This window comes from Thermobia domestica, chromosome 8 (assembly GCF_964235325.1).
Source record: "Thermobia domestica chromosome 8, izTheDome1.hap1.1, whole genome shotgun sequence".
NCBI lineage: Eukaryota > Metazoa > Arthropoda > Insecta > Zygentoma > Lepismatidae > Thermobia > Thermobia domestica.
In genome coordinates, this window is record NC_137461.1 from 119,875,453 (window position 1) to 119,899,177 (window position 23,725).

Consider the following 23,725-nt stretch of genomic DNA (forward strand, 5'->3'; position numbering starts at 1 on the left):
ATTGTTAAGTTCTATATGTAGGACATTTCTTTGAAAACAAGCAAAAATAATACCGAAAGTACAACATGCTTAACCCATTTCCATTATAGAAAAATATCAATGATCTTAACATTATCCATTTATTTAAAAAAAAAATCTTTCATCATTCAGAGAGTTTAGCTATTGGAAGCTTAATTTACTTATGAAAGAAGAAAAAGAAAACTTTAAATATATATTTTTAAAATTCCTGTATATTCTCTATACGTCAAAATTTAACTTACATAGTTTCGAAATAATAATGTTATTTTTTTTTTTTAATTCTGAAGATAGTGTACTTTTTCTTTTGTGTGTGTGATATTAAGTGACTTATGTATTTTGTGTTTTAATGTAATTTAGGTAATCAATATTTCAATGAAATCACTAGCTACTTGCATTTATCCTTTGTTTGTTCTCTGTTCTGCCTGTTTGAGTGCAGACATAACTTTCTTCTGGAATTGAATATAAGCGTTTTCCAGCGACGACTGAATGTCTCGCGTGCTATCAGCTGCCGTAATCTCTACTGCCTGCAACAGCCAAAGAGTGGACAAGTGAGACGATTCCCTCATGTTCTCTTGAGCGCACCAAATGTCATTCTCCGGTACATTTTCACTTAAGTCAGTCAACAAGTTCTGAAAAGAAGAAGAATTTTAAAAATTACCACTAAGAATATAGATATCCTATACGAAACACAATTGAACTATGGTTGTGTTTTGTATGCTGATGGAAACCATGTGAATTCCAAACGAATGGTGGCGAAACGTCACAGTCTGTGTAAAAGAAAGTTTTTGCGTGTAATTCATTTCTGAATGACCTAATAGTGACGATAGTCTATTATGACTATTCTTATCATTTTCTGAAGGAAATCTGAGCAGAAACGACAGCAAAGACCAGAAAGAGCCTGTATTTGTAGTGAAGCTTATACTGTAATGTATATTCCATATCATGATGCTCCAGTAATCGCAGAAAGTGATGTTTCTGAGTTACATAACAAAATAATATACCGGTTCATCTGTGAATGTATTTCACTTTTATCATGCGATGGATACTAGTCATCAATTGTGCTTCAGTAATTCTGTTAGTTTGTGAATGAATTTATGTTATTGATTGTGAGTAAAAGTGTTGCAAATTGTGTTATGAGCTGGATGTATTAAAGTTGAAATTGCAAGACAAAGGAAATAAATTACTAAATTTTGGTACTCCAATCTATGTTCAACATCAATATTCTTGGAGCCTTTCCTGCTAGTCTAGTTGCTAGCGGTGCACGTGATTCTGGATTCGATTCCAGGCGGAAGAGCATTAAAATTTGAACTTGAAAATTTGACTTCCGGTGGTTCGGATACCATCTAAAACTGTAGGTCCACATTTCATATATTTTCAGTGCTGGAAAGGGACGCTAAATCCTAATCAAACAAAATTCTTGGCCGTGATTTCTCTATATCACGCTGCCAGAGGGTCTATTTATTAAAGCTATAAGTCTTGTAGTATGTTTTTTACAAATCGTAATATACCGTGGAGTGTAATGTAGGACTGGCAACATTGCCTGTCATAAGATGTAGAGTAGTCTGTGTGTGTAGTGAGCGGGTAGTCAGCAACTTGTAATTAAGCTTTGTAATAAATATAATTTAACACATTTAACGTGTTAAATATTATTCAGAGAAACCTAAAGTATAATAAGAAAGACTAAAGGTTACGACACATGGCGCAGTCGTGAAAATACGCCAGTATCCAGGTGGGCATTAAGTTCCTATTAATAATATTGCTGTTCTGTGGCGAGTAAGTGATTTTCAGAACATTGCGAAAATGGAATCTGCACGCATACCAGAAAAATTAAAATTGGAGGGAAATATCCAAGCTTCGTGGCGACGTTTTAAGCAAAGTTTCACTATCTACATGAAGGCTGCAGGACATAGTGCTAAGTCAGATGACGTAAAGGTTGCTATATTACTCAATGTAATAGGTGAGGAAGCAGTTGAACTTTTTAATACGTTTAATTTGACTGACGAACAACGTAATAATTACGATCAAGTACTCAAAGCATTTGAGGAATATGTTATTCCGCACAAAAATGTGGTGGTGGAACGTTATGTGTTTAATTCCCGCATACAAGAAGAAGGTGAAACATTTGATTCCTTTGTGACTGACCTAAAGAAACTAGTGAAGACATGTGACTTTGGTGAGCAGACAAATAGCGTAATACGAGATCGTATTGTATTAGGTGTTCGAGATAAAGAAGTACAAGGGCGCATGCTTCGGGCTGGAGAACTGACATTGGATAAAGCCATAGAAATAGGGAAAGCAGCGGAACTGTGTAAACAACAAACTGAACTAATACATCATAAAAATGATGCCTCGATTGGAGCCGTAAAGAAAACTGCAGCGGCGACAAAAAATGCAAGGGAAGTAGAAAAGCAAAAGCAGGTGGGTACAGAAAAATATAAAAATAAGGCACGTAGAAGTAAGTGACAGTACTTCACAGTTAGTGTATTTATGTAAAAAGTGTAACACGTCGCACAGTAAAGCAAGTTGTCCGGCGTTCGGTAAGCAGTGTAGGAAGTGCAAGGGCTACAACCATTTTGCAGTGGGGTGCAAAATGAAGGCGATAAAGCGAGTGCAACATAACCAAATTCAGTCGGAAGATGAAGACTGTGATTTGTTAGTGATATCGTCTGCCCAGGTTTGTTCAGTTACACAAGTGGGGGAAGTGCGTGAATGGACTGAAATGGTAAAAATTCAAGATCAAAACGTTAAGCTCAAGCTTGATACGGGAGCGGAAGCTAATATTCTTCCGTTACAGGTTTACAAGCAAATTGACTCACAAGCACAATATAGGCCTACAAATGTGGTGTTGGAAGTTTATGGTGGTACAAAAATAAAACCGTTGGGTATTGTAAATCTGTGTTGTACTCACAAAAATGTAAAAGCGAACATAGATTTTCTTTTAATTAAGGATAACAATAATGCATGCAAACCGTTATTAGGTCTAGATGGTTGTGTGAAATTAGGGTTAATAGAACGTGTGTCAATAAACCCCGTAAATGTTGTAAACAAAGATGAATTTTTAAGGCACAACAATGATGTATTTCAAGGTGTTGGTAAATATCCTGGTAAATTGCATATTACGGTTGACGAAAAGGTACAACCTATAAGTAGACCTCCCAGAAGGGTACCGTTGACAATCCAGCCAAAATTAAAAGATGCGTTAAGTAGGTTGGAAAAAGAAAGGATCATTTGTAAAGAGGAAAATCCTAGTGGCTGGGTTAGTAATTTAGTTATTGTAGAGAAACAAGATGGCTCACTAAGACTGTGCTTAGATCCGAAGGATCTAAATAAGGCATTGAAAAGAAATTATTCTTTGCTTCCAACATTAGAGGAAGTTAGTGCAAGGTTAAGTAATAAAAATGTATTTAGTGTTCTGGATTGGAAAAATGGGTTCTATCATGTAGAATTAGACGAGAGCTCAAGCAAATTATGTACGTTCAGTACTCCTTTTGGATGCTGGAGATTTTTAAGATTACCATTTGGCTTATCAGTTGCCCCGGAAATATTTCAGAAGCTCAATATGAATTATTTTGGTGACATTCCAGGTGTTGTCATATATTCTGATGATTTGTTAATTGCAGCAAACTCAGAGGAGGAACATGATAAAATAATGAAGCAAGTACTAGATAGAGCTAGGCAGCTTAATGTCAAATTTAATCCCAAAAAACTTCAGTATAAAGTGAGTGAGGTGAGACACTTAGGGTATATTTTTAATAAGCAAGGTATGAGACCTAACAACGATTTCGTTAAAGCTATCACAGAATTGAGTATACCATCCAATAAGAAAGAGCTACAAAGGGTGTTAGGCATGATTACGTATTTAAGTAGGTTTATTCCTCAATATTCAACTATCACAGCTCCATTAAGGGAACTGTTAAAAAAGAATGTAGAGTGGCAGTGGCTACCTATTCATACCAAAGTATTTAATGAACTAAAAATGATTGTATCAACTGCTCCGGTTTTGCGTACCTTTAACCCAAAGAAAGAAATAGTGATACAATGTGATTCATCAAGCCAAGGGTTAGGCTGTTGCCTAATGCAAGATGGCCACCCGATAGCGTTTAGTTCACGTAGCCTTACTCAAGTAGAGAAATCATATGCTCAAATTGAAAAAGAATTGTTGAGTATAGTGCACGCGGTTAAAAAGTTTCATTACTACGTGTATGGCAAACCAATTACTATTGAAACAGATCATAAACCATTATTGGCTATTGTAAAGAAAAATGTATCAGATATATCATCAAGTAGGTTACAAAGAATGTGTCTTAGATTGTTAAGGTATGATATTTCATTGAAATATGTACCAGGTAAACTAATGTACATTTCTGATTTGTTGTCTCGTGATTTTTTGCATGAAACGGAGGAGTCAGATAATTTTATTACAGAGGTAATACATAGTTTAGCTGCTAATGTACAAGCTACTGAGTCAAAGAAAAAACTAATAATTGAAGCAACAAAAAAGGACCCTGTTCTGTGTAAAATTATGAAAATGTATTATGAAGGTTGGCCTGAAGATAGAAAACAGCTCGATGAGTCAGTCAGGTTTTACCACAAATTACGGCATGAAATTGTAGTAGAGGATGGTATTGTATTCTTAAATCATAAGATAATTGTTCCTACAACGTTGAGAAAAGAGATTCTCAATCAGTTACATCAGGGACATTTTGGTGTACAAAAGACAAAAGCTAGGGCCAGGCAAGTAGTATATTGGCCTGGATTATCAACTGGTATTGAAACCATGGTACTGAAATGCCGAATTTGTGAAAAATACAGAGTATCAAATTGTAAAGAACCACTGAAATCGCATGAAATCCCAAGTTTACCTTTTGAGAAGGTAGGTCTAGATATTTTAGAATATGGTGGTAAATCATTTCTTGTATTAATGGATTACTATTCTAAATGGTTGGAACTGCTACCGTTAAATTCAAAATCCTCAGGTGAAGTGATAGAAAAACTCAAAACAATTTTTATGACGCATGGAATTCCAGCTATTATTGTTTGTGATAATGTTCCGTTTGGGTCAAAAGAATGTAAACAATTTGCTAAAGAGTGGGGTTTTCAGATTGTTAACAGTAGTCCTAGATATACGAAATCAAATGGGCTTGCGGAAAAAGCGGTAGGCATAGCAAAAAGAATTCTTAAAAAGTGTAACGAGGAAGGAAAAGAGTATTATTTAGCTTGAGTATAGGAATTCTCCGGCTTTATTATTATTTAGAGTATTATTTAGCTTTCACCGGCCCAAATTCTAATGAGCCGCACACTTAAAACAAGGTTGCCTATACACAAGGTATTATTAAAACCGAAAGTACAAGAGAATGTAGGTATATTGTTAAGAGAAAAACAAAACAAAGACAAAAGGTATTATGATAGACAATCAAAACAATTAGTAGAATTAAAGCCTGGGGAAAATTGTCTGATACAAACAGGTCAAACTTGGACTCCAGGTCAAATCGTAAGCGTACATGCAAATCCCAGATCTTTCGTTGTTAAAGATATTAATAACAGAGTTCTCAGAAGAAACAGAATTCATCTAAGAAAATCATACAATAAACCTGAATTTATAACGGTACAGGATGATGATAATTGTAAAACAGAAAATGTTACACACGATGATTCACAAAGTAATGTTAATAGTGAAGTAGTGACTGATAAAAGGATTACAGGTAATAATGTTCCAGGTAGTGACACAGTAACAATGCAAGATAATGTAAATGAAACTGATACAGGAGTTCGTAGATCTAAAAGACTAACAAGGAAACCAGTTTGGTTGAATGATTTTGTTTAAGTTTCAAAAGGGGAAGATGTAATGTAGGACTGGCAACATTGCCTGTCATAAGATGTAGAGTAGTCTGTGTGTGTAGTGAGCGGGTAGTCAGCAACTTGTAATTAAGCTTTGTAATAAATATAATTTAACACATTTAACGTGTTAAATATTATTCAGAGAAACCTAAAGTATAATAAGAAAGACTAAAGGTTACGACACATGGAGTAGAATACTACAATAATAGTAAAAGTCACTTTTATAATCACTAATGCTGATATCTCTAGTTTTTCATAGTTCTATGGTATACACGAGTGTACTATATTTGATTTTGAAAAATTTTACACTCTTATTACAACATCGTAGTTTTAAGAAATAACCCTCAGGAATAATCCAGTCAGACGCTAACTGCAGTAAGGGCTACTTGATATTTTACACATTGAGACTATTCAGTGCATCCAATTGAAAGTACCTAAAAGAACTGTTTACCTCAGTAAATAGTTGGTGGAGTGATTCTAAATGTAAGTAAAATATTTGCTAATCAATACTATCAATATTATTCTATTTGTAACAATCACTCGTTATCACTTGCCCAAGATGCCAGACAGAAAGCTAATAACTCAATAACCCCAAATCTGCAAAATACAAACCAATCTATATGACTTGATAACGCTCAGATTGTCCTAAATATCAAGAGTGTTAACCCCCTAAACAACGAGTCGAGTATGAAAAGATTCAAAGAATAAAGAAGGAAAGAAGGAAAATTTTCTGATAAGTTCCAAGTGGGCACAAGATATGGCTGGATAGATAAGGGGGCCGAGAACCTTCCTGATGATCCGTAAACCATGACGGAAATATGATTTAAAAAGTATTAAGAAACATGGTGGTCTGTGATCTTAGCCAAGTGATTTCTTTTTGTTTTTGACGTCACTGGCGGTAATAGGACAAGTAATAGCCATAATACATAACTAACTTGGGGACTTAAATGAATGAGGGTTCAACGCTACAGAAAGAAATACCTTTCTCTGTTGGCAGTACAAACAGTACGGCCAACGTTGGGAAAAGATAAGCTAGTAAACCTTGAGCCCTATGTTGTAACTGGCTACTTCGATGAGCATTAGCCAATCAATTCATTTGCCAACATAGATTCAAGATATATTTCATGTAACTCGAATATCTAACCTTTCACCTACGCTGGACCAACGTATTTAATAGTTGCGGAAACCCTTTGGATAAAGGTTAATCATTTAGGCCTATTCGTTGGCCAACTTACACTTTAGATTACGTTAAACCAACTTCTATTTCAATTTTATTTCCCCAATTACCAATTTCCAATCGTGTCAATAATTAGCCTACATAATGTCTTCCTGTTTTGCTTAATTTTCGCAAAAAGCGATACTTACATTTCAGGGAAATTCAACAGTACAAATGTGCTTCAAAGTGGGGGAGGGTTAGTAGGAAGAACAGGAAGGAATTGCCTAGGAAGAACCAATTATGTACGCTGTTAGGGTAGTGTTCAATATCTCTTCCACGTATACTTCCGGAGAAGTCTTGGCCCTCCGGAGACCATCTATTCTAATCCAGAGCTAGGATAAATTAAATTGCGATTGCATGTGGGCACGTCCTTTGGCAAATAGCGCTCCGTGCTACCCCTTACATTTTGATATTGCTCCCCCCAGGCCGAATTTTCTGGAAGAAATCCTGGTATTGTCAGTAAGTAGTGTTCTGTACATCAATTCAATCCTATTATTATCTATTTTATATTTAAGATTTAAACATTATTCAAAAGTATATCTTGACTATAGTTAATTGACATTGTAATTGTTGGCATTGTTCGAGGGTTTTACAAATGCTTCCTATCTAACACTAAAATATCTCACCATTGAAGATGGATAGTGCCATATATGGAAGAAATAATGTATTAATTTCAACTGTCTAGCTGCGCCAGTTCGTTGAAGTTAGTCGTTTGAATCAGTCACTATGCGTTGAGCTTTCATATGCATGACAATGCTCCAATCCACACGACTATTATTGCTAAGGCTACAGTGACGCACTGTGACCTTAAGGAGATTCAAAATTCACCTTAGAGTTTATATTTAGCATTGGGCCGGATTGGAGCAGTCATGCAGTATGTGAATTCAACGCACATCAACTGATTCAAACGACTGTCTCTAATGAACTGTCACAGTTAGACAGCTGAAATTGATACATTATTTCTTTCATAGATGGCACTATGTGTCATGAACGGCTTATTGCTAATGGCGGGAAATTTCAGTGCCAGGCCAGAAACTTTCGGAAGTATCCTCGTACGCCTGAAAATATTCCTGAAAATAATTTGAACCTACCTGCAGACGAAACGAAGTATCTGTCTTGGATTGCTCTATGCTACTTTGAAGTTGTATAACAAGACTTCCTAAGTGGTCAGAAAAGTCTTTCTGCACTGTATGAAGATACTTGGTACAGGTGGTATTAAGCCTTCTCAGTAGAAAGTCGTTGCTATTTGAGAAAAAGAATGACTTACTGCTTGATTCCGTACTTTTGTGGGACTCAGGAATATTCTGTTGTTAAACGAAAGAAAATTTCACAATTATTGTTAGCAATAAAAAAAAAACTTTCTAAAGCCAAACAATTTTACTCGTAGTAACTACTGACTGCTACCAAAGTTGAATGTAGGTCTATATGGCTACCACTTTTAAGTCTATCTTTGCGCACAGTGTAGAGAGGAAAACAGGAGATATTACTTTCAGTTATCAATATATATTACGACCTGAAACTAACTTGAGAACTCTATGTACAATTTCACAAGTCTACACTCCCTGAGATCAGTTCTCCTACTCTGGTTGCAAAAGCCAATATGCACTTTAAAATAATAATAATAATAATAATAATAATAATAATAATAATAATAATAATAATAATAATAATAATAATAATAACTGAAAAAAGAAAGAAAAAAAACGAACAGATCATTTACGAACAGATAGTTGTGTCCCATAGGAGTTCATTATTCACAAATTTCACTGTGTTTTTTATTTAAATAAAATAAAATAAAATAAATGAAGCAATTGGATCAAATAAAATCCCTGTGGAAGCGTAGAAATGTTACAAGAAGAGGAAATAGAATTGCTGTGGAATGTGAACCAAGGGGTTTCTGTGTAAGAAAGAACACATAAAGAACGAAAGCGAAGATAAAGATATAAAACGGATGACATATATAATGAAGATTTGGGATAATATATATTAGAAGTCGGACGTGAGAGAAAATATCAATAAGATATGAATAGTTGGGATTTATGCCAGAACGAGCAACAAATACAATTTTTGCAATAAAATAAATTTCGGAAAAATACCGAAAGGACACTTTATTTAGTATTCATCGACTTAAAGAGGGCTATGATGGAGTAATATCAAGAGAACTGCGGATGCGTATAAAAGAGAGGAAACTCAATGGAATATACATGTCTCACTCAGAATACGTTCAAAGGATCTAGGACTGGATACCTGTCAAGAGCTCATTAAGAGGTATTAAGTTTCCGAACAGTACTCAATATAGGTCATTACTCTTGTTAATTAGTATGGATGTTTCTAAATTTATATTGCCTACATTGATACATGTTATTTTCATTCCTTTGCTTCAGGATTGCTGATACAGAACTTATTATGAAAGAGAGGGATATATTTCCCTCCATTCGACAACATTTGTATGAAATGTGTTATGAAACCCAGTGACACTGTTCACAATCACTTCACACACTTTAGGCACAAATAATTAGTTAAAAAATTCTTTTTTCTATTTCAATTATACACTTCCACATGTCGGTGACAGCAATCCTGAAACAAAGGTATGAAAATAACTTCTATCAACGTAGCCAATATAAATTTAGAATCATGCGTACTGACTAACAAGGATAATGACCTGTTCAGAAATGTAATACCTCTCCAAATAATTTGAAGGGTTGATAATTGTGTAAATTCAAATGAATACATCAAGAAACAAATGAAGTGAATATAAATTTCTTTGATGCTGCAGGTGCTACAGGCAAATGGTTATCGATCTGAACCCAGATATTCACATGGTCGATATCTTGCAATGCTTGGTTTATGTTGAGTTTTGAATCGGATCCCATTGAGTGACCAAAATACAACTTTGTGGTGTTTTAGTACACATATGAGACTACAATCTGGACAATTTTAAACAAATTCACAGGGACATTTCTATGCGAAATTCAAAATTCAAATATTAATTTGAATTTTTGAAGTGTTATTTTTTATTGTACAGGCTTTTTCAATATACTACAACTTGTAGAGTAATCTTTTATCTTTCCAATGATGTTTGTTTCGTGTCTCTAGTACACATATTAACCATTTTATGACCGTTTTTAATAATCACTGTAACTGGAAAAATGCCCTTTTTTAACATTTTTGAACACCCTGTATGGGGACACTTTCAGGAGGAGAGAGGTAAAATTTGAGATTTTTTCATCTCCCACCGTAATAAAGCTATGCACCAATTTTTACAAAAATCTGAGATGGTCAAGTCTGATGACTTGTTGATTTGACATGGAATGCCCTATGTATATATGGAATAAGGAATGTAAACTGAAAACATATATAGTCACATTAGATATAAGAAAGAAAATAAGGCTCATGGAAAAAGAAACAATGATTTCTTTTTATCAGGACACGAATTATCTAGAATGATTAAATATAGAAAATAATGATATATATATTTCTGTGGGGAAATTCTAGACCCAGAATAGGGATGCGCACGAGACGAGTCGAGACAGGATTTTCCTTACAAAATTTGAGTCGAGACACGGCTCTTCCTATAGAAAAATATAGTTTTCGAGTCGAGACATCATTTTTACAACACATTTTCGAGACGAGACAGCCACAAATCTTGTCTCGTGCACATCCCTAACCCAGAACATATGGTATAGAACTGTGATAATTTTATTATGAAATCTAATATAAATTAAACAAGAAAGAAACAATGGCAATATTTACAATAATGCCAGGCGAAAAACTAAAGTGTAAAAATGTAGTGAATAAGTTGTGAAATAAATAGTGAGTAATTGTTTCATAGCCAATGAGGAAAGAAAGGGAGCATATAACAGGCGAAAACCTAAGTGAAATAAATAATAAATGATGAGAGGTGAGAAACCAAATTTAGTTAAGAAAGCACCAAAGAAAACCATGAAAACATCAAAAAGGAGAGAAACAAAAATTCAGAGAAAAATCACATATAGATAAGAGGAGATATCAGAAGAAGAAAAAAGAAGAGACTAAATAATTAAGTAAAAAGTAAGACAATGATAAATAATAAAGCTAAGATATAGATTTAAGATAATCAAAAATTAATACTATGATTTAATGCCATTTGCTTTCTTAATGTTTTTTGGTTGTTATGAGATGAAGAATGCAATAAAAATTATTAAAAAATAATATAAGAGATGAGATTAAGGGTACGGTTTAAAGTTTAAGGTAACGTGCTAACAGTAAAGTACATCGTCCCTAAATACAAAGCAATAAAGCGAACAAGAGAGAGGAGATAAGAAAAAGTGAAGAGAGAGAACAGAGTATAAGAGACAGTAGCGTTTGCTTTATAGTAAGTTCTAAAGATACAGGCACCAATAGGGGAAGTGGATTGTCGGTATAGTTCATTCATTAACACCCTATATATATAATTATAATTATCTAAAAGGTTTAATTGACTAATATTGTGATTTAAGATGAATAATTCATTGAATTTTCATGTTTCTTCATTAAAAACACGTAAGAATACTGGTCTCTATTACTGTAAGAAATCAAAAACATATATTAATGAAATCAGCAATCTGGAGAACAATAGCTTTGTATAATAGAATGTGTGTAAATAACAATGAATTGTATGTATGTAATATGTCTCCTAAGAAATTTAGAGATGCCGTTATCAAGAGTTCCGAATATGTGATTATGTAATCTTCTACACTGTAATTGGGCTACAGTCTGTTGTGTTCACAATAAATAAATAAATAAATAAATAATTTCTAATAATAGACACCTCTAATTCTGACCTCTCTTATTGTTTGCTTCTTAATGTCTGCTCTAACCTCTTCTTTCACAGTGTCTGAGGATGTAAATTGTGACTTCTGATCCGATATTTGAGTTTCACATTGAGCTGCATCAGTTGATTGTATACCTGGAAAATACGAAGTAGTAAAAATAAACATTAGATATTAATGAAATTTAGCATATAATAAACAGAAGAGCTCAAAATGAGCCTGAGTGACGCTACGCTTATGTCATATTATTATTATTATTATTATTATTATTATTATTATTATTATTATTATTATTATTATTATTATTATTATTATTATTATTATTATTTGGTCTAGGAATTAATTCGTGCGGGTGGACAAGAGATGGCGCAACGAACGGAGCGTCCCACAGTTCCGTGTATCCACACATGTGTTGCAAACCCCTGTCATCGCGTATCGTTCGTAGTATAGGGCAGTGGATTAAAGCGTCAACAACACCAGTTTGTAGTTAAGTGAACATGGCGCAATTTGTGCCTGATAAAGTGTTTTTGCGGGGTGTCCTGCTGCATTACTTTAACATGCAGAAAAGTGCGACTGAAAGTCATCGTATTTTGGTGGAAGTGTATGGTGACCATGCTCTAGCTGAGCGAACGTGTCAGAAGTGGTTTGCACGGTTTAGAAGTGGTGATTTCGGCTTGGCAGACCAAGAGCGAGCTGGACAGCCAAAAAAGTGTCAAGACAAAGAATTGACAGCATTGCTCGAGCAGGATTCGTGTCAAACGCAGGAACAACTTGCAGCAGCATTAGGCGTTGATCAAACAACAGTCTCCAAACGCTTGAAAGCCATGGGAATGATTCAAAAGATGTCACATTGGGTTCCACATGAATTGAAAGACAGAGACGTTGAAAGACGAAAAACCATTTGCGAATTGCTGCTTCAACGACAGAGCAGAAAGGGGTTTCTGCATCGAATTATTACGGGTGATGAGAAGTGGATCCATTACGAGAACCCTAAACGAAAAAAGGCCTGGGTGAAACCAGGTGAACCAGGTCCATCACAACCAAAACGAGATATTCACTGTGCAAAGGTTATGCTGTGCATATGGTGGGATATGAAAGGTGTGGTGTACTATGAGCTGCTGCAACCGGGTGAAATTATGAATGGAGAACGTTATCGACGACAATTAATGCGTTTGAAGCAAGCTCTGGCCAGAACACGACCAGAATGGGAGAACAGACATGATAAACTTATTGTTCAACATGATAACGCTCGCCCACATTTCGCAAAACCGGTCAAAACCTATTTAGAAAATGTCGTGAGGAAGTTTTACCCCACCCGCCGTATTCACCAGACGTTGCTCCTTCGGACTACTACTTGTTCGATTGCATGAACAACGATTTGGTTGGACAGCGGTTTACTTCTTCAGAAGATATCGAAACATGGGTCTCTGACTGGATCGCTTCCAAGGATGAGGACTTCTTTCGCCACGGAATCCGTACATTGCCTAACAGATGGGCGAAAGTGGTGGCTAGCGATGGACAATATTTTTCATAAGGTATTTATGTATTTTGTGTTTGTACTACAGCTTCAATGTGTGCGTACCAACCGCACGAATTAATTCCTAGACCAAATATTATTATTATTATTATTATTATTATTATTATTATTATTATTATTATTATTATTATTATTATTATTATTATTATTATTATTATTATTATTATTATTGAAGACAAGTAAGGTTGCCAATATAAATAAAATAAGTGGTAAGTGAAGTCACTTCCTTTTAATTTCTAACTAGTTGTTCCGTCCGAATCTTCGGTCCAGTGTACACAGCATAAGAAATAATCCATCATCAAAGCAGTGATGATTTCAGAAGAGTTTCTCCAGGGAATTGTAGAATATAGAGAGGGATAAACTTATTGGGCGATCGGAGATATGGCCCCGGAGGAATTTCATAGCTCTAGGATGGAAAAGTTCTTCCTGGGCTACCTCCTGAAATCATCACTGCATCTAAAAGCGATATATCAAAATATGTGTAAGCCCAAAGAATATATTAAATATTATTTTTGTTCTGCATCCATGAACAAAATGAAAGTGGCTGTACTAACTAAACCGTATCTGTATCAAATACATGCAATTAGGTTCTTAGGTGGTTAACCATGCGGTCACATAAATAATATTGTTCCTACCTATTTATGGCCTTTATCCTATCTAAGTATGGTTATTTATGGCCTTTATCCTATCTAAATATGGTTATTTATGGTTTTTATCCTATCTAAATATAGTTATTTATGATTTTTATCCTATTTAAAATCTGGTTATTCAATGGCCTTTATCATATCTAAATATGGCTATTTATGGCCTTTATCCTATTTGGAAATATCGGTAATTAAGTATCGGTAACATAATTTTAGATTGGAAAATTGCCTGCAGTTTTTAACATCTAATATTGCAGGCAGCGATATATCTTAGCGTCAGGCAGACTAATGATAGAGACATTCTTCAGCGTGGCTCTTTGTTATTAGGGTTAGCGTAACGCACAGTCGAAGGAGTTTGTCGTTTATTAGGATTAACCAAAAGTGGATCATTGAGTTGGAAATATTCTAGAACTAATGATATCCAGGGCTGTCTCTACCGTATGTACAACAGATGCATTTGCACAAGGCGGTAAAAAAGAAGTATACAGTATACAAAATTTAAATAGATATAAAAATGAGCACGAATCAAACAAAAGAAAATCTGGTTCTTTATGATTTTGTGAGTGCAAAAGAAGGAAACGTTTTTATAAAACACAGTAATTATCCACTTAAAAATGGGAATTGTAATTAAGTATGTGTGCTTTTATGGTTCTTCATTCCTCATGATGAGAAGTCAACATGAATAAGACTGTAGCTAACTTCATAACTTCATTTCCTTCTATTTTCAATTAACAGTCTGAACGAGAACTTGATCCGCTAAGTTTGGGGAAGCATTATTCTCATATACTTATCGTTATTTTATTTTTGAATCGAATAAACGAATATATACCGGTATATATAAAATGTATCTTTGATGTTGTTACTCTATGGCAACTAGCAGTTATGAATGTACTACTTGAAGTTTGAGTATTGAATTTACATAGTTTGGAAGTCTACCGTAGTTTCACACTGTGAAACGAAACTCACTTGTTTCTAATTGGAAAAAATGAAATGAAATAATTTGAGTTTTACGTCCCACTGTTATGCCGGTTAAAGAACAACTGTACAAACCTTTATATTAATTCTAACCCACTTCTTTTCTGAATGAATATTTGAATAAATCTTTATTTCCTGAAAATTTTCAGTATTTGGTTTAATGAGTTGCTTCAGTTAAGCTTTGCAATTTTGAGCAATCGAAAACTTACAGTAAATACTTTATATTAATCCTACTTGTTTATATACAATAGAACTGCATAAATATAGAAAAACAGTCAAGCTATGAGAAAACAATGTATTACGCGGATAAAACTGACATGTATTTTTCAGAAATGAAGAACTGTTAGATTTTCACTTTATAAGACTACTTTTTCATGCGACATCTATTATAAATAAAATTTATGGAACAATGATCACGTAGGAACAACGAACAAGTAAATTAAGTTTCCACGAAGCAGAAAATTTTGCGTTTCAAAATTTACCGAAAAAAAAAATATTATTAGGTATCAACATCTTTATTTCGTATTTATCCCATAGATGCTTTTATGTACTCTTTCCGATCAACTGTTGGGCCATATAGGCCCATGTCTTAATATTTTGTTCCAGTTTAGGCTACAGCACATCAGCACACAAAAATGAATTCTAATGGAGCTCCAGATCCCACTTCAATAGAAAATTTCTCTCTCGATAATCTTGGTATTGTACGAGGACGTGGAACAAGTTACAAATCATAATTGAAATCAATAGTTTATCACTCAAACATAAGGTATTGACGGTTAGAAGGAGCCAACCACGAGCCGATGCACATTATTCGAATTGATTTTCGTGTCATCTACCAATCCCTTTTCTGAGGTATAGGGCTGACTCGATATTAAATCAGTTACCTTTAAGGCCATTGTTTTTGCATTATAGCCATTTAATGTTACCTGTTAATTTCTCGAATAGGGGTGCCTTCTTTCTTTCAATGCCTTTAATATGTTACACCATACAAACTAAAATAAATGGAAGTAGAGTATATTAGGAAAGTATACCTATCGATAATCCGGGAGTTGACTTTGTAGTCTCTCTATTTAGGTCTTGTAGTTTGATACCTAGGTGACTAAGATGTTTGAAAGCCACGGCCACTCTCCTCTGAAACTGTTGAGAGGCATCGTTAAATGCCTGTTCGAGATTGTACTTGGTATAAGCGGCAGTGTCGGCCACCATCTCAATCATCTGTGTGGTGCAGGTGGATGTAGTGTCTTGCATCTCCGTCTGTACAGTTGATATCTTCTCATTCACTTCTATTTTCTCTTGTCCAAAGCCGTCCATTATCTCCTATGTAGAAGAAAAAAAAAGTATAACAGATGTTTGAGTAAACTTTATCAATTCTTTAATTTACAGTAAGATCACAATAAATCGAAGGGCGGTTTCAGGCATGTTTAGGAGTCATCTAAACAAGGATCTCAGAAATACTCGTTGGTTTATTTTAAGTTTTGCGCCTCTTTTTAGCTCTGAGGATATATAAGGCGTGAACCTACAGCTTAACGTGGATCCGAGCCACATGAGCTCTAATCGGGAATCAAACTCGGCTCTCCCACGTCAAGGCAGAATATACGCCTATCAGCGAGACTTTTCCAAGAAGGAATTAGCAGAAACAATTTGAAGTTGGTTCATCTCATCAAGAAATTGTGACGTACTTCAAAATATTTCTTGAGTGGTGCTTTATATATATTACTAAGGAGGGCTTTATTTGATTACACGAGAGAGAGTCATGGGCTTGCAATATTTTCGTATATAACATACCTTATTTATCATAGTACAAATGGAAGCAAGTTAACATTCAAAGTATAATCCCTCGTGTTGGACTGTTTCCAGCCACCTTTCTGCTGTTCCTCGATTCTACGTCGATACCACATCTTGTCCTTAAAGAAAAAGATGTTAGTAATTCCTGTTTCCACCTTCTGGTTAGTGAAGCATCGTAATTTCAGAAATTGTACCATGAACTGAAACAGATAGTAGTGCCTGAAGGACACAAGGTCAGGACTATATGCTGGGTGTAGCGTCAGTTCGATACGATCAAACTCCTGCATTTTTGTTGCGTTTTTGCAGCCGACTGTGGTTTTGTGTTATCCTCTTGCAGTAGGGTACGCTTGCGCTTCACCAATGCAGGATATTTTTGACTAGGTACAGCTAGTGATGTGAGGTGGAAAATTTTCCATTTCGGAAAATTTTCCGCTATATTTTTCCAGAAAATTTTCCGTTCTAAAAAAAATATCAGTAATCAAGTAACAATTCCTCAGCAATCATAAAATTGGTTGAATTCATGTACAGAAATGTAAAAAAAAAAAAGTGAAAGATCGTTTAAAGAATCTGAAAATTTTCATGGCTCAGACAATTTTCAGTACTATGTAGGGACAAGTTAAACAATTTTTCATGAATCGAAATATTTTCTGTCTTCTATGGAAAAATTGAAGAACTTTTTACGAGTCGGAAAATTTTCATCATTTTGAAGCAAAAAATAAAACAACTTTTTGTGAATCGGATAGTTTTATTGCTCTGTAGAAACAAGTGAAAGGAATTTCCATAGATCCGAAAATTTTCATCACGATGTAGAAACAAGTGGAAAAAACTTTTCATAAGCCGGACAATTTTGGATATTATGTATAGTGGTGTTAGTTGGAAAATTTTCCACTATATTTAACTGCACATTGAGCTTCAAAATTGAATTTCTGTAGAGGAAAGTTAGTCAGCAACAAATTATAATTTTCCAATTAGCTTTCGGGAACCGGAAAATTTTCTAATATTTCAAGTCGGGAAGTAAACTTTTACACAGTGTTTCTCTCTCTCTCTCTCTTCATCTCTGAGCTCCTTCGTTGCTAAGCGGTTAGCATACGTGCCTTTGGCATGGAAGACCTGGCTTCGATTCCCAGCAGGAGCTCATGTAGTTCGGATTTCACGTTAATCAGTTGGTCCCGTCTTATATAGTCTCCCTGCTGAAAGAGACGTTAAACTCAAAATCAACTCAACTCCTCTCTCTCTCTCTCTCTCTCTCTCTCTCTCTCTCTCTGTGTGTGTGTGTGTGTGTGTATGCAAAGTGCAGAGAACATAAGTTCGTAGAGTACAAATATCCAATTCTATTATTTAAAATTTCAATTTATTAAAAGTCATGAATGTTTTCCGATTCATAAAAACATACTCCACTTATTCCTACATCGTTGTTTAGCCGTAGAATTTATTGGTAATAAATATTGTCTTAAAAAGTTTCATGAATGAAAATCTAACGATTCTTCATTTCAAGAATGTTTCAAAAACAAATGCGTTCTTCCCTCAGAATCCACCTTTGATCTTACAATATTAGATTTCGTTAGTTTAATACGCATAAGACGGTTTTCTCATAGCTTTACTACTTTTATAGATTTACATTCTGCAACATTTATAAATAAGTAGATATAATAGAGAGAGAGAGAGAGAGAGAGAAACACTGTAAATTTTTACTTCCCAACTTGAAATATTAGGAAATTTTCTGATTCCCGAAAGCTAATTGGAAAATTATAATTTGTTGCTGTCTAATTTTCCTCTACAGGAATTGCATATCTCAATGTGCAGTTAAATATAGTGGAAAATTTTCCACCTAATATCACTATACATAATATCCAAAACTGTCCTGATTATGAAAAGTGTTTTCACTTGTTTCTACATCGTGATGAAAATTTTCCGATTCATGAAAATTTCTTACATTTGTTTCTACAGAGCAATAAAACTGTCCGATTTACAAAAAAGTGTTTTAATTTTTGCCTCAAAATGATGAAAATTTTCCGACTCATAAAAAGTTCTTCAATTTTTTCATACAAGACAAAATATTTCGATTTATGAAACATTGTTTCAATTGTTCCTACATAGTACTGAAAATTGTCTGAGCCATGAAAATTTTCAGATTCTTTAAACGATCTTTCACTTTTTAACATTTCTATACATAAATTCAATCAATTTTATGAATACTGAGCAATTGTTACTTGATCACTGATATTTGTTAACAGAAAATTTTCCGGAAAAATATAGAAGAAAATTTTCCACCTCACATCACGGCTAAACAAGGATGTAGGAATAAGTGGAGTATGTTTTTATGAATCGGAAAATTTTCCGTTTCAAAATTTTCCGGAAAATTTTCATCACTGTACATTACAGACAATTCTTCGATTCATGAAAAATTGTTTCACTTGTTCCTACATAGTACTGAAAATTGTCTGAGCCATGAAAATTTTCAGATTCTTTAAACAATCTTTCAAATTTTAACATTTCTATACATGAATTTAATCAATTTATGAATACTGAGGAATTGTTACTTGATCACTGATATTTAAGAACGGAAAATTTTCCGGAAAAATATAGAAGAAAATTTTCCACCTCACATCACAGCTATACAACTATGTAGGAATAAGTGGAGTATGTTTTTATGAATCCGAAAATTTTCCGGAAAATTTTCATCACTGGGTACAGCATACATCCGCTTCAACTGTCTGGTTTAACGACCGGTTTGGAAGTTGACCCTTGATCAACCACTGTTCTTGCACATTCGAAGTTCGAAAAAAAAAACTTTTCGTCCCATGTGACAATCCGTTTCAGGATTTTGTAGCAGTTGTTGACACACATCCTCTCTCCTCTAGACCGGAACTGGAGTCAACTCATGAGGCACAATGTTGTAGCTCCTGGTGGTTTTCCAAAGTTCGTGAAGGTGGCACTCTACAGTGGACTGGGGTATGTCGTGTTGGTTTGACAATCGGCGTATATTACAGGATGAATTTTCTTCAATGGTGTGTCGTATTACCCTAGAATCTATAACCCTGAGACGGCCTGACCTTGGCTGATCTTCGAAATTTTTACAACGTGCACGAAATTTCTAGAGCCAAGTTGTTGTGCTATGATTCATTGAACCTCCCCATTTCGCAAGACAAATGTTTTGGGTTGCTGACGCAGTGCTATGCCCGAGTTCGAGCTCATAAATAACAGTTCACGTATCAGACGTTGTTGAGCACTCATCACTTCTGCCACTAAAATCTGACTGAAGATACTGATGGAGTGGTGCCCTCCGTGTTATATAGCCTGCTTGCCACACAACCTCTTAGGTAAATTTGATCTTGACCTTATGGTTGATCATGACGTATACACGCGCCTGCCGCTTGAGTTGTGGAAATATTACAAGACGTAGTGCTTATGATTTATCCTTGTAATAAAGTAACCATATTTTGAAATGCCAAAATACAGACGCACTTCCATCCAGCTAACTTTATTTAGAATGCATTGTCTTCTTTACTTGGTTCATATACAGGGTCTTTCTAAAAAACACTGATAACGTTTGGGAGGTAATTCCTGACATCGAGATGAGACAAAAAGTATACACTAATTTGGGTGCACAAATGCTTCCTTTCGGAGTTATAGGCTACCGAAAACATGAAAAAATGAACTTTAAAGGTTCATAGCTCCGAAACTATAGGACCTACAGTAGTCGGGTCAAGATTTCGCGTGCGAACTAGTATGTGTCCTATCCAAATATCCAAGTTGCACAACCTGCGGTACTTTCGCAACACTTTTTATAGAGGTAGTTGGTTAGTACTTCAGATTAATGCCCATTACCAAACTGCCTCTATAAAGTTTGGCCAAAAGTTTTGGAGCTATGAACCTTTAAAATTATTTTTTCATGCTTTTGACAGTCTATAACTCCGAAAGGTAGCATTTGTGCACCCAGGTTGGTCTATCCTTTTTGTCTTCTTGGTGTCAAGAATCACCTCCCAAACGTTGTCGGTGTTGTTTTGAAACACCCTGTATAAGCATATAATAGGCTAAGCACAATGATAAGAAATAATAATAATAATAATAATAATAATAATAATAATAATAATACTAATAATAATAATAATCTATTACCTGACAAAATATTAGAAAGCGTTTAAAAAAAACAACAACATAAAAGCCGGACGGAAACAGCCATGCGGGCTAGCCAAGATTCCGAAGGAAAGAAATAACTAAAACAAAAATTATTAGTATGTGTGTGTGTGCACTTCCGGTAACCCCATATCAAGTTGAGGATCAATTATGTCTCTTTAGTATGTTAATGGAGTTAATGATGAAAATAGCTTATTATAGACTTCAATTCGATTTTTGTATTCCAGTTAGCATTCAACTAAATTTCAAGCTAATCTAAATTAGATAGTAACAATGCTCATAACGATGACTTGTTCTGAGTTTTAACAAGTATTGGGAATTAGTTTACATTGTAGAATAGTGCGTTCGTTTCCGAACCGACCCAGGACACTAAAAGTAGGGAATTGTTGTCCAGCACACTCCCATTCCCAAAAATAAAGCCACACAGGGAGATGCGAGTTTGAGATGTGGCTTCTGTCTCCCTTAACTACTAATGGTGGGGATTAAACCACCCCACCAAAATTTCATACATCTTAAATGCAAGTTAAAATGCCCTACAAAAATTATTAAAAATGAGTGCAAAATGCTATATCAGTGTACAACACGAACTTCAAAAATTTACGTTATCAATTACAAACAAATTATCATTAACATTATTGAAGATTTGAAAAATTCAATCTGCATCTGAAATTGCAGACTGAGACAAAAAGTATGTATAGACAAACAAGCGGGAAGTATGTGTGTATGTGTGTAAAGTGTGCAGGATTCACAAAGAGGACCGCGAGGTAAAAAAAAAAAAAAAAAAAGTTTTAAACCTCTGGTTTAGATCATTTCTGAGGAAACATTCAAATGTCCTATATGGCCTAATACCCAATATGGCCTATTTGCTTTTTTCATGTACTTAGAAAGTGAATTCAACAGGTGGCTCCCGTATGCCGTGAAGACCATTTAGATGACTAGATTTAACTAATTCACCGATCAAATAATACATGCAGTAATGAAGACAGAAGTGAAGACGAAAATATTCTCCCTGAGTCCCGGTTGTTGTAATATAGCAAAGCTGTTGTCATTTTCTGTACCTAACAAATGTTACATGTTAAATTCTCTAAGACCATGGTTTTTTTTTACATATACATTACTAATTCATAGCAATACATGTTCTTAACGCCCTAATCTAATATTCTATTTTCCACACATCAGAGAGTAATGCTGCGCAGGGTGGAACGAATATTGGCTACATAACATTAAACCAATATTGCCTACGTACACCTTATTGGGTACACACACAAGTAGTAATTTTGTATAGAATTTTGTAATTTTGTAATTTGAATCTTGTCTAGGAAGATATTAGATGTTGTTTCACTGCATTTTAAGCTACGTATGGATTGTTTAACTGCATTGTAAGCTGTTTGGATTGTTTTACTTCATTGTAAGCTATGTTTGTTCTTTGTGGAATGTAAGTTGTAATGTCCTGTACGCAGTAGCGTAGCCAGGATGTGTGTTTGGGGGGGGGCCAAGTGCTGTTATAGGCACATATGGAAAAATTACAAACAAGAAAATATATAAACATAAAAATATATAAAAAATTACAAACATCAAAGTATCAAAGTACATTGTCGGACCTCTTTGGGGGGGGGGGCCGGCCCCTCCGGCCCCCCCTTCCCTACGCCACTGCCTGTACGTATCATCTCATATTTTAGGATTTGTGATAAATCGCCTAAGCTTTAATATTCTTATGTTCTTATTCTTATACTAAGGTGTGGCTTAAAAATACTTATGAGCCTAGGCCATATTGAGAACATATGTACCCAGTATGACCTAAACGTCACTTTCGAGAAACATCTCCACTGTATTTTGAAATGAAATAAAGTTAAATATTTCAGTTTAACGCCCCACGATTAGAGATCTATACCCTTTTAGGCCAAGGGAGACGATGATTAAAGAAAGTGAATGATGATGGAAGAATTGGTGGAATGAGAAAGCGAGAGGAAACGGGGAAAACTCACGGACACGATGTCGTCTACCACAAATTTACTTGGCTGGAGATCGAACCACGGACCCCACGTGCCGAAGGTAAGCACTCTACCGCTGAACTACCGTGTTCCCCATTATATTTTGAAATCATCTCCAATTTTGACTACATGTGTAGAAAAGATAAAACTTTTATTGTTATAATTTCATTTATTTTTCGTCACCTCGCTTTGCAAACATTCAGGAACAATACAAAGCTTAAGTAGGTTATACTGAGTTCAGTTACCATACTTCAACGTATAATACCATACTTCATATAATGGAACAGGTTTAAGAACATGCTTACATACATTTAGGTATATACAGTATTCCAGATCTCCATCTCTGTTGTATACTAACAAGACAAATCTTGTATACTATTACAATGTACGCAATTTTCTTTACTCAATAATATACCGAGATTATATAAAAATAGAATACCTGTAAATGTTGGATGGTTTCTGTACCATTCTGTTCGATATTCCATTGTAACTGAACAACAAAATTCTGCAAATGATTCGAAACTTCCTTATCCACTTCCTGTAGGAACTGGCAGCATGCTGTAAGAAGTTGGGTCAGAAGACCGCAGTTGTGTTCCAAGCTTCCCGTAGAACAGCTCTTTAACTAAAATATAACATAATTTACACTTAAGTTCTTTGTCCAAGTTCTAGATATGAAGGTAAAAAACAAAGAGAAGCAAATTCCTATTACATTAAGAGGAGATACACATAAGATAACGTTTTAATTTCTAGAAAATACTATCAGCGTTTAACGAAAAAAACAAGTCCAAAGATGA

The 23,725-nt window shown here is 34.8% G+C and overlaps 1 protein-coding gene across 3 annotated transcripts in view; it reads right to left on the minus strand.

Annotated features, from left to right (window-relative positions):
• Positions 1-231: 231 nt before the first annotated feature.
• Positions 232-23,725, minus strand: part of LOC145691826 (uncharacterized) — a 28,265-nt gene continuing 4,771 nt past the window's right edge. Inside the window, exons 2-6 of one of the 3 annotated variants that reach the window (XM_081767140.1) lie at positions 23,371-23,553; positions 16,050-16,335; positions 11,911-11,999; positions 8,164-8,376; positions 232-647 (exon numbers count right to left, since the gene is read on the minus strand). In XM_081767140.1, coding sequence (XP_081623266.1) covers positions 414-647; positions 8,164-8,376; positions 11,911-11,999; positions 16,050-16,335; positions 23,371-23,553 — 1,005 coding nt within the window. In that variant the 3' untranslated portion in view covers positions 232-413. Of the gene's footprint in view, positions 648-8,163; positions 8,377-11,874; positions 12,000-16,049; positions 16,336-23,370; positions 23,554-23,725 lie in introns of all 3 variants that reach the window. The other 2 variants (XM_081767139.1, XM_081767141.1) reach the window with 2 other exon arrangements.